Raw genomic sequence first — 12,642 nt, forward strand, 5'->3', positions numbered from 1 at the left:
TGCTAATAAGTGCCATGAAGTAACTGATCCTGGTACACAGCAGAGAGTCAAAAAGATATTTGTTGAATGAAGGAATGGTTCTTAGAATTTTCCTGAATCGTGTGGTTCCTTAATCCTTAATGTATAACCTTCTGGACCTATGGAGTATTTGCTTATTCTCTGCCACTAGACCCTAAGCTCTTAGAGATGGGAAACTATTTTATTTCTCCATGTACCTCCCACAGCACTTAGAATTGCACCTTGCTTGACCAAACAAACACTACTAGTTTACTGAAATTAACAAATATTTACAAACAATGTAAACCCTAGGTATACAGTATCAATGAACAAGTAGTTACATTTGTAGGTAAAAGCAAAAAAAAAAAAAAAAAAATTGGTGCTATATATTTTATCATTTAAACCAGCACTGGCAAACAGATATATAATGCAAGCTACATGGGTAACCTTAAATTTTCTAGTAGGCACATTAAGAATGTAAAAAGAAAGCAGTATGGCTTTCAAGTCTCTCCCCTTGAAGTTATAAGTTGAACAGTTATAATTCAACAAAGAATTCTCTGCTCAACATACAAACACGTCTCGGGACATCTGAAGTTGGGTGTGTGTATCTGAGAGAACAGCAAAGCCAGGTTGGGGAGGAAGAAGGATAAAGACAGATATCACTTGAAGACCCAAGCACACAGAGGCCCCAGCGGACACTACAGTAGTGAAGGGCTGGGGTGCAGCCCCCACTGGGCAGACCAGAACAGAGGGGCAGGGACAGCATAGGTGGCACACACTGAGGTTGGGCACAAAGTCAGGGTCAGAGAAATGGTGCAAAAAATTGCAGCACTACAAAGCCCACCAACATAAACAAAGGATTTAGCATAGGGAATCGGCCCTCTCCATTCCTGTGGCCCACTGGGCAGCAAAATCCTCTCTGAGTAAAGTTCTCTCTTGACAGATTGGGAAAGGGCTAAAAAAAGACTTTCTAGCCTAAATGGTCTGTAGTCATTGAGGATAAATCCACAAAGAAGAGCAGAACCGCAGATTCTTGATTCTCGGGAACTTGCTGTCTCCCCACCCATTGTGGTGCAGCCTAGTAGAAGCGGCTGGATCAACTCAGAGTAGCCCTGCATCAGCTTCTAGTTACAGTACAGCAGCACCAGAAACACATGAAACTCGCAGCTCACCCCTTCCAACTGATGGGAGTGGTGCCATGAGACCCAGGCAACCACGTCATAAAGGAGATGCCCACTTCCTAGAGAATACGAAAGGTTTTCTACAGCCGAGGGGACACTGTTCCACAGAGATCCCGGAATACCCAGCAGTGCACGTAAAGGAAAATAAAAACTTGGACTTCAGCACCACCTACCAGAAAACAAAAGAAAGACCTTTACTTATCAACTACATTCTTTTAAAAAGTGGCTTTCATTTCGACAAATACCCAGGCAGAGAAATAATCCGTCAAACACCATGAACAACCAAGGTAATAAGGTAGCTCAGAAAAAAAATAAAGATGTCCAGAAAGTAGAGTTAAAGACATGGAAATATATGATTTAAATGACAAAAATGTCAAAAAACTCAACAGGATATAAGAAAACTCAGAAATTCAACAAACTCAGATATGAAAATCAATGAACAAAAAGAGTACATCACTAAAAAGATTGAAACTATAAAAAAGAACCAAACAAATTCTGGAGCTGAAGAACTCCATAAAATAGATTAAGAATGAAATAGCGAGCTTAGGAAATAGAGCTGACCAGATGGAGAAAAAAGTTACTGACATAGAAGATGGAAATCTAGAAATGACTGAGGTGGAAAAAGAAAGAATTGAGAGGGGGGAAAAAAAACCTCTATGATAAATATTGGACTTCATTAGAAAGAGTAATATAAGAATAATGGGTATACCAGAAGGTAAAAAGCAGGAAAAGGGAACAGAGAACCTATTCAGATAATTGATGAAAACTTCCCACACTTTTGGGAAGAACTGGATCCTCGAATACAAGCAGCTAAAAGAACATCTAACTATCTCAATCCAAAAGGCTTTATCCAAGGTGCATTATATTAAAAGAGTAAAAAAATAAGGACAAAGTAAGAATGCTCAAGGCAGCCAGGGAAAATAAACAGTACCTGTAAAGAAAACATCATTAGATTATCACCGTATTTTTCAGCAGAAACCCTATAAGCTAGGAGTGAATCAAATACTCAAATCATTGAAAAAGAGAAACCACCAGCCAAGAATAATATATCCAGTAAAGTTATCCTTTAGGTGTTAAGGAGAAATAAAGACTTTTCCAGACATACAGAAGCTGAAGGAATTTACCGCTGCAAGAATTGCATTACAGGAAATACTGAATGGTGTTCTTCTACCTAAACAAAAAAACAAAAGGATACAAAACTATGAGCAAGATGATAACAGAAAGAAGCGGGAAATTTCAATTCTTGGTCAGAACAAGATATCAAACACCTAAATATAACGCAAAAGCTAACGTAGGTAAAAAAAAAAAATTTTTCTTAAAAAAATACAAGAGCTACTGTAATGCGGAAATGAACTCACAGCATAAAAAGGGGTAATCTGTGACAACAAAAACATAAATGGAGTGAGGTTAAAGGACTGAACTTGCACAGACAGAGAAAAGGTACAATGAGAACAAAAAGGACTACCATATATATGAAACTTTCTTTTACATAAACCTAATGGTAACGACAAAAAAAATTTGGAACACATAACGTAAATAAAAAGAAAACAGAGGGAAAAAGTCATAGAATATCACCAAACTAAAACAGCAGACAACACAAGGGAAAAGAAACAGCGGAGACACAGAGCTACCAGAACATAAAAGATAAAATGGCTACAGAAAATCCTCATAGATCAATAATCACCCTAAATGTAAAAGGGCTGAACTCACCAATAAAAAGGCACAGAGTAGTGCGCTGGATCAAAAAACAAAATCCAACTATATGCTGCCTTCAGGAGACATATCACAATCACAAGGACAAACAGAGACTCACAGTGAAGGGGTGAAAATGATACACCAAGCAAATGGCATCCAGAGAAAAGTGGGAACAGCTGTACTTACATCTGACAAAATAAATTTCAAGACAAAAAAGGTAAGAGACAAAAATGAACATTTTATAATGACAAAGGAGACAATACATAAAGAAGACCTAACACTTATCAATATATAGGCACCCAATGTGAGAGCGCCAAAATATATAAAGCAACTACTAACAGAACTAGAGAAACTGACAAAAACACAATTATATTAGGGAACCTAAATTTCCTATTGACAGCTATAGATAGATCATCCAAATAGAAAATCAAAAAAGGAATATCAGTCCTAAAATAAGACATTAGACCAAATGGACAAAATCAGTATTTACAGAGGTTTTCATCCCAGAACACTAGAATATACATTCCTCTCGAGCACACAACGAACATTCTTAAAAACAGACCACATACTCGGATGCAAAACTAGCCTCAACAAATTTAAGAAGATTGAAACCGAGGCAAGCTAGAGAGCCTTGGGACCTCCCCTCCCCTCCAGGATAAGGCTTTGTAATTTTTCCTTTGTCCTTTATTCAACCAGCAAGGAGAGATAAGCCAAAACTGGTCATTTCCAGCTGAGAGGCCATCTTAGTTGACACTTGACCCTTGGCTAATTATAATATCATTATAATGTTATCTGCATTAAAAATAATATTGTCAGCTCCCAACGTGCACCTGACAATATGATGGTTCCAGAGACACCAAATAAGAAAGAAATGTGAGGAAATTTAGCTCCCTGCCTACTGGGAGGAGACAACAAAGCTACATCAGTACTATGTCTCTGAGCCCTGCCTTCAAGGAAAACAAAAGCCCATAATCCAGACATCAGCAGTGCAACTTACTCTTTGAGTTTGCCCACACTTTCTCTTAAATGTGTACTTTCACTTTAATAAATTGTGTTATGCTGCTTGTTGTTCGTCTTGCCCTTGAATTCTTTCTCCTGGCATAAGAACCTGGTCACTGGAGCTTCGGGTCAAGTCATCTCTTGGACTTCTATCCCAGTCCAGCTCTCCAGCATCAAAACCATACCAAACATATTCTCTAACCACAGTGCTTTACCATTGGAAATCAATTGCAAAAAGAAAGTGAGAAAAACCACAAATATGTAGAGATTTAAAAAAAAGCTACTAAACAATGGCTGGATCAAAGAAGAAATAAAAAATCGAAAGTCACATAAAAACAAATAAGAATGATAATGCACGATACCAAAACTTGGGGGATACAGCAAAACCAGTAATTAGAGGGAAGTTTGTATTATTACAGGCCTACCTCAAGAAACAAAAAAAATTTTCAAATAAATAATCTTTCACCTTAAAGAATTAGAAAAATAAGAGCAAACAAAGCCCAATAAAAGGAAGGATATAATAAAAAATTGAGCAATTAAACAAAATAGAGAACAAAAAGACAATAGAAAAAAATTAATGCAATAAAAAGCTGGGGTTTTTTTAAAGATGAATAAAACTGGCGAACCTTTGGCTAGAGTCCTAAGGAAAAAAGACAAAAGACTCAAACAAAATCAGAAATGAAAGAGAAGTTACAACAGATACCACAAAGATACAAAGGACTATACAAGAATACTATGAAAGGCTATCGGCCACCAAATTCAAAAATCTAGAAGAAATGGACAAGTTCTTAGAAATATGTAACCTTCCTAGACTGAATCATGAAGAACTGGAAAATCTAAATAGACCAATCAACAACGTCATCAAAAACCTCCCAAAAAGTAAAAATCCAGGACAAGGTGGCTTCACTAGTGATTTCTACCAAACATTCAAAGAAGATTTAATACCTGTCCTTCTCAAATTCTTCCAAAAAATCTGAAGAAGAGGCAATACTTCCTAATTAATTTTATGAGGTCAATGTTACCCTGTTACCAAAACTTGGCAAAGACAACACAAAAAAAGAAAATTACAGACCAATAGCTTTGATGAATATAGACGCAAAAATCGTAAACAAAATACTAGCACATGGAATACAACAACACATTAAAAAGATAATCCATCACAATCTAGTAGAGTTCATTCCAGGGACACAAGGATGATTCAACATATGTAAATTGATCAATGCGATATACCACATTAACAAAATAAAGGACAAAAATCATGTGATCACATCAATAGATGCAGAAAAAGCATGTGACAACATAGAACATCCATTTATGACTGAAATGCTCAATAGAATTGATACAGAAGGAAAGTATCCCAATATAATAAAGGTCATACATGACAAACCTTCAGCTAATATCATACTGAATGATGAAAAACTGAAAGCTTTTCCTCTAAGATGAGGAACAACCAAGGATGCCCATTCTCACCACTGTTATTCAACATAGTACTGGACTTTCTAGCCAGGGCAACCAGGCAAGAGAAAGAAAAAAATGGCATCTAAATTGGGAATGAAGAAGTTAAACTGTCACTTTTTGCAGATGACATAATTCCTTATATAAACCCTAAAGACTCCACCAAAAATACTATTAGAAACAATAAACAAATACAGTAAAGTTGCAGGATACAAAACCAATGCACACAAATCCATTGCACTCCTATATAGAGCAATGAAATTTCAGAAAAAGAAATGAAAACAACAATTTTTTGCAATTGCAACAAAAAGAATAAAATATCTAGGAATAAACTTAAAGCATGTAAAGGACCAATACACTGAAAATTATAAGACATTATTAAAATAAACTGAAGAAGGCACAAAGAAATGAAAGGGTATTCTGTGTTCATGGATTAGAAGAATCCATAGTTAAAATGGCCATATTACCCAAAGCAATATAGATTTAATGCAATCCCCATCAAAATCTCAATGGCATTTTTTTAAAGAAATAAAACAAAAAATCATCAGATTTGTATGGAAGCACAAAAGACCCCGAATTGCCAAAGCAATCCTGAGGAAAAAGAACAAGGCCAGAGATATCACACTCCCTTGACTTTGAGGCAGGATAGTTAGCCTGGGGAAGACACTCCTCACTCCATGGGGCTCTGGAATTCTTCCTCAGTCCCTTACTCAGTTCCCCAAGATGCGGCTCTGGAATTTCTCCCCTGTCCCTTACTAAGCCATCTCCCTGTTTGATTTCAAGCCTGAGACTCCAGCACTAGAAACAAGCCAAGGCCAGGAGACCAGATAGATGGCCTTGGGCTGTCTCCTCCCCTCCAGGTAGCAAGATAAAGCAGGCCAGATAGTCTTGGGACATCCTCAATCCCCCACAAAACAAAAACCTGTAATTCAGACAGCTTGAGGCAGATTCTCCAGCTGCCTGCACTGTTAAACGTTTACTTTTGCTTTAATAAAACCTGTGCTTTCCTGCTTGCTGTTTGTCATGTCCTTGAATTCTTTCTGGCACAAAACAAGAACCTGGTGCCAGAGTTCCTGGGTTGGGTCCCTCTTTAGATTTCTGTCCTGTTGAGCACTCCAGTAACAACTTCAAATTATACTACAATGTGACAATAATCAAAACAACATGGCATTGGCAGAAAAACAAACACAAAATGGAACAGAATTGAGAGTTCAGAAACAAATCTACACGTGTATGAACAACTAGGGAGCCAAAACATACAATGGAGAAAAGAAAATCTCTTCAATAAATGGTTCTGGGAAAATTGGAAAGCCACATGCAAAAGAATGAAACTAGACTACTACTTGATACCATACATTAAAATTAACTCAAAATGAATCAAAGACCTAGATATAAGACTTGAAACAATTAAATACATAGAAGAAAACATAGATAAACTTATCGACCTTGGTCCCAGAGATTTCATGAATTTGACACCAAAGGAAGGAAAATAAAAGCAAAAATAAATGAATGGGACTGTATCAAACTAAAAAGCTGCACAACAAAAGAAACCATCAACAAAACAAAAAGACAACAGACAGAATCTGTAAACAATACCTCCAAAATATATAAACAACTTATACAACTCAACAAAAATACAAACAATCCAATTAAAAAATGGACAGAGGACCTGAACAGACACTTTTCCCAAGAAAATACACAAATGGCCAACAGATAAATGAAAAGATGTTCAACTTCATTAGCTATAAGGGAAATGAAAATCAAAACCACAATGAGGTGCCACATCATACCTGTGAGAATGGCTATTATCAACAAGACAAGTAATAACAAGTGTTGGAGAGGTTATGGAGAAAAAGGAACCCTCACACACTGCTGGTGGGAATTTAAATTGGTACAGCCACTATGGAAAACAGTATGAGGCTCCTCTTCTAGGTATCTTCCCCCAAAATCTGAAAACATTTATATGTAAAGACATATGTACCCCACGTTCACTGCAGCACTATTTACAGTAGTCAAGACATAGAAACAACCCAAATGTCCTTCAATGGATGAATGGATAAAGAAGATGTGGTACATATATATACAATGTAATACTAATCAGCCATATGAAAAAAATGAAATACTGCCATTTGCTATAACATGAATGGATCTTGAGATTATAATGCTGTGCAATATAAGTCAGATGGAAAAATGACAAGAATATGATTTCACTCATATGTGGAATATAAAACAGAAAGCAACAAATGAATGAACAAAACAATCAAACAAAAACTCATCGACAGACACTATGGTGGTTACTAAATGGGAAGGGGAGTGGGGGTAGATTGAAAAGGGTAAAGGGGTCAAATATGTGGTGACGGAAGACTAAATTTTGGATGATGAGTACCGAATACAGTGTACAGATGACGTATTATAATGTTATACACTTGAAACTTATGTAATCTTATTAACCAATATCGCCCCCCAATAGATTAAATAAATAATAAAAATATCCTCCCCCCCCAAAAAAGACTATAAAAAACAGGTAATTTTAATGGTAACAATACATCCAAAATATTATTTGAACATGTAATTAATATGAAAATTATTAACGAGATTTTTATATTCTTTTTTGGGGGATGGAGGTACTAAGTCTTTGAAACCAGGAGTGTATCTTACACTTAAAGCACATCTCAATTTAGACTAGCCACATGTGACGTGCTCAATGGCCACATTTGGCGAGTTGCTATAGGACATCACAGCTTTAAATACAACAAAAAAATTTTAAGTCTAAAATTACAAGGTAACATGAATTGTTTTAGAAAAAGTCAGATTTTGTCATAATCCAAGTGTAAAGAATGTGAATGAGGAGGTACGTGCAGAAGGAATGAGGATTATGGGTGGTAGTTAGAGTTTCCTACAAAGTTTAATTTTGTATAAAAATAATGCATTCATGTGTTGTGTAATTTTTAAAAATTAGTTTTTAAAAAAGGTGAATTATCATTCATTAGATGTATTTACTATTAAAATAAAGAAGTTCATGGGAGAATGAGCATTTCTATTTTGCGACTTCTGAGTTTTGGAACTGAGCTAAAAGGACATACTTTTTCAAAAGTATACTCTAATATATTTGGAAATTTAAGTATCACAGAAGCTTCAATACATTTCGCAAATACTTGAGCACCTCCTCTGGGACAAGCATCAAATACCAGGATAACCAAGATACCATGCATCTGCCATAAAAGAATTTGTAAATTAAAGGACAAAAAATCTTAACACGGCATGGTTAAGTATTAATAGAGCCAAGATAGAACACAAGAGGAACACTCAACCCTGAGCAGGGCCTATCAGTCAAGGCTCTCTGGAGCAGGTGATACAAAAAGCTGAGTCCCAAGGGGCTAGGCAGATAAAATAAGGGAAAAAAGGAGGGAATTCAAAGTGGGGAAAACAAAGGCTCAGGAACAAGAACACAGGCTGCTCTAGAAATTCTAAGAGACTCTATATGGCTAAAGAAGAGGGACACAGTAGTTGTAGATGAAGCTGAAGCAGAAAGATAAGGTCAAAAATGAATTAAGGAGTTTGGATTCTGTGCTGAAGGCAATGAGATACTGAAGGGTTCTGATAACAGGAATGAAGATTAAACTTGTTTTTAAAACATGAATTTAATTGTGCTATTTCCCTGTTTAAAACATTCCCGTGGATTCTCATTGCACTTAAAATAAAATACATCTCCTTCCTCTGGCCTATAAGATTCTAAAAGATCTGGCCCCTGCCTATTCCTCCATCCTTAACTAACACCAGTCCCCCTTTTGCTCCCTATGTTCCAGCCTTCTTCCTATTCTTTAAAAAGTAGACTCATTTCCACAAAGGGGCCTTTGTACTTCCTATCCCATCTCAGGTATTTCTCCTCCCAGCTTCACAAATGGCTTCTTACCCTCCAAATCTCTAGTGGCTAATGTTATTGCTCCCCAGACGCTTATCTCCTTCCCACTGTCTAATTAAATATTTTATAAGAACTGTCACTATCTGAAAATATCTTATGATTAAAAGTAATTTTAAACAGAAAGTTCAGAGAAGGGCCCTCCAAAATGACATGTGAATGAAACCAACCAGTGTTCAGACAGAAGAAACAGCAAGTACAAAGGACTGAAGACAGGAATGACCTTGGTGTACATTAAAAAAAGAGCCTATATTATTGGAGTACAGCAAGCAAGGGAGGGATACAAGGCCATGAGGTCAGAGGCAGGCAGAGGCCAGATTACATAGGAATTTAGAGGCCTTGGTAAAGAGTCTGAATTTTATTCTAAGCGGGCTGGAAGGCCAAAGGAAGGTTTTGAATAGGGAAGTAATGTTATATAATCTACAATACGATTTACAGTTATAAAAAAAATCGCTTTGGTTGCTGAGTCAGAAATCCATGAGTTAAAAAGGAAATAGAGAAGCTGTAATAGTCCTGTAATAGCTGTGATAGTCCAGATAAGAAATTATGGTGGTAGCAAAGGAGATGGTAGGTAGTGTAATTTAAAATAAGTATTGAGAAGATTTGCTGGTGGGTTATTAAGGGATAAAAGAAAGAATCAAGGATAACCCCCAGGCTTTTGGTTGGTATACTTACGATAACCTGGGGAAGGAACAGGTTAAAAGGAGAGTAAATCAAGAGGTCTGCTTTGGTTGTTTTCATTTCTGAGTATAGATGTTGAGTAAGCAACCTAATTTACATTTCTGGGCTAGAGATATAAGTTTGGGAGTTATTAGCATATAGACGCTTTATAAAGCCATGGGTCTAAATAAAGTAACTTAGGAAGAGTGAAGATGAAAAGAGAACCAAGGATGTACCCCAAAAGTGCTTAGGGAGTCAAGAATGATTCTAGATTTCTAGTTTGAAAAATGAGTGAACATGGTATCATTTATGAAATATCCCTACCTCACTGAATTAGAGAATTTAAAAAAAGAAAAAAAAGCTTGGAGGAACTTGAGATATGCAAAGAATCTGTATTGGAAATGTTAAGTCTTAACTGCATATAGGACACCTGGGTAAAACTGCCAGTATAGAGTTGTATATATAGTTCTAATGGAGATAGATATGGTTTAATGAAACAAATACGGAGTCATCAAATAGCAGATGGCAGGTGAAGGCAGGAAAGCAGATGAGATCACCCAGAAAGATTATTCAAAGAAGAGAGTGCTAACAGCAAAAAACAGTGGAAAAAAATTTTATCTCTGAAAGACAGAGGAAGAGAAGCCCACACATTAGAACTGTGAATCTCACTTTTTTCAGAAATCTAATTGCCATAAACAAAGAAAAACAAACTTGGGAGGAAAGGCCTTGATGGCTCCAACCTGAAACAGCTCTGATAAGTGCTATTTCTTTGCCTTTGGTTTTTCAACTTCTGTGACTCATTTTCTTAAAAGTGATAACATTTGCCATATTCTATATCATGGAGATACTGTGAGGTTGAATAAGCTTGAATGAAGCAGTTACAATGAAAAAGTCAGGACAATTAAAAACTATTATTGGACAATTCTCTTTGGGTCAGTTATTCTATTCACTCTCTTAGAATGGCTACAAAATAATGAAATGAAAGGTAACATAAGCTCTGTTAATGAGATTATAAATAAATCTATGATACTATTATTTTTATTAACAAGTCTCAGAGGAAGAGAGAAGAGGGAAGAAGTATTAATAAGTATTAGTAAACTAATTCTACATTAAAGCAAAGTGGGGAAAACATACTGAGCCTGAAAGATGAAATATGTACATCAACTTCCTAAAATGAACACTTTAATTCATCTTCTTTTAGAAAGGTAGATGTTACTTTATAAAATGTTAATACAAAGTATGCTTGCAACGCTCATGCAAAGTGAAAAAATACACACAAAAAATAGGATGATTCAGTTAAGTCAAGTATAGTTCCTTCATTTATTCTATTTATGTTATGAAGGAAGGCAGAACGTCCTTGTATGGCCAACCAGTGGACATGAACCCAACAGCACCGCAGAAAGGAAATTAAATATTCCATGAGCTTAATGTCAGTTTTGACTTTGAGTGCTAAATTTTCAAACGGTTTAAGAGATGGGAAGCAATTATTCCAACTGATAGTTCAACTACAGTAGTAGTACAAGCTCACATATTTCTTGTTCACAGTGGGTTACAATTAAAAAAAAAAGCAAACACCCCCAAACCCTGCTTTATAAGTCTTTAGACTTGGTTACACGAAGGCTACGTGAGTGTAGAAGGAGGACGACAGTTATCAATCAACCTCTCCCTCCTCTCTTCGGTTGAGATACTGGTCTATATGATTTTTCATTCTTGGATTTTCAGAAAACAAGCTTTTGCAAATGAAACAATATTAAATTATCTTCAAGTTTTGGCAACATTCTGAGCATATTTATATTTTGTGGACGTTGTGGCTGATCCCTGGGATTTTTGACTAAAACAACAGATTAGGGACTGGATGACACGAAAGGGGTCCCATCTTCAGAACGGCTTACTGTTTCATTTCAAAGAAAGAGACTGCCTTTTCTAGCAATTCGTGTTCCTTACACAAAATCAGAACTAGTGCTGTCTCTTCCATGAGCAGTTTAGGTCAAAACGTAGAGTGATCATAAATAGAAACTGAAGGAAATCCATGGGTCAAGTCCCTCAGCTAAGGCAAGAGGTTTTCGAGAAGCGAATGAGTGTAGGAAAACGACCAGAAAGTAATCAGAAGGGACCATTCTCTCCCGCTGCAGAGGGAAATCGCCCGCGTAGGGGCGAGTTCCCCGGCACCGCTGCGGTAAACTGGAGCCGGCAGACACCTCCCTCCTAGTAGGCAGGTCTGTGGGCGATGCCTTTAGCGGCCTCTCCGAGGAGGGAGAAACGCTGGTCGGCCGCGGAGCACCTCTTCAAGAGCCGCGGCCGGGGCTGAGGGGATCTGAGGCGGAACATGGACCACGGGGAGGGAGCGCACGTGAGCCGCCAGCCAGGCCGGGCGGAGGAGGACGTGCGACCCGAGTCGGCCGGGCCTGGCCCTACCTGCCCAGCTCCCGCAGGGCGGGGATCATAGACGCCAGCTCCAGGCCGTGCTCGCCCATGCTGAGGATGCGCGGCGCTCGTCCACGTCGCCGCGGCGGGCTCCCGGCGTCTCCACAGCGGCCTCTGGGCGGGTAGGCGCGGCGCCCGACGGGGCCTCGCGGGGCCCAAAACTCCCCCCGGAAGCCGCGCGAGTCCTTTTCGTCAGGCCCTCCTCCTCTTCCGCGCAGGGTTGTGGGAGGTCGGGAGGCCGAGAGGGGGCGGGGTAAACAAGCGCGGGAGCGTTTTGGTCAAACTTTGGCGGGCTATGTCCCCGGAATGCCG

General features: G+C 38.0%; 1 protein-coding gene across 1 annotated transcript in view; it reads right to left on the reverse strand.

Moving 5' to 3' along the window:
- Positions 1 to 12,523, reverse strand: part of ATR (ATR serine/threonine kinase) — a 136,272-nt gene extending 123,749 nt beyond the window's left edge. The window contains 1 exon segment of the mRNA XM_015593746.2: positions 12,322 to 12,523. Coding sequence (XP_015449232.1) covers positions 12,322 to 12,380 — 59 coding nt within the window. The 5' untranslated portion in view covers positions 12,381 to 12,523.
- Positions 12,524 to 12,642: the final 119 nt, after the last annotated feature.

Source organism: Pteropus alecto, unplaced genomic scaffold (genome assembly GCF_000325575.1).
Source record: "Pteropus alecto unplaced genomic scaffold, ASM32557v1 scaffold75, whole genome shotgun sequence".
Classification (NCBI taxonomy): domain Eukaryota; kingdom Metazoa; phylum Chordata; class Mammalia; order Chiroptera; family Pteropodidae; genus Pteropus; species Pteropus alecto.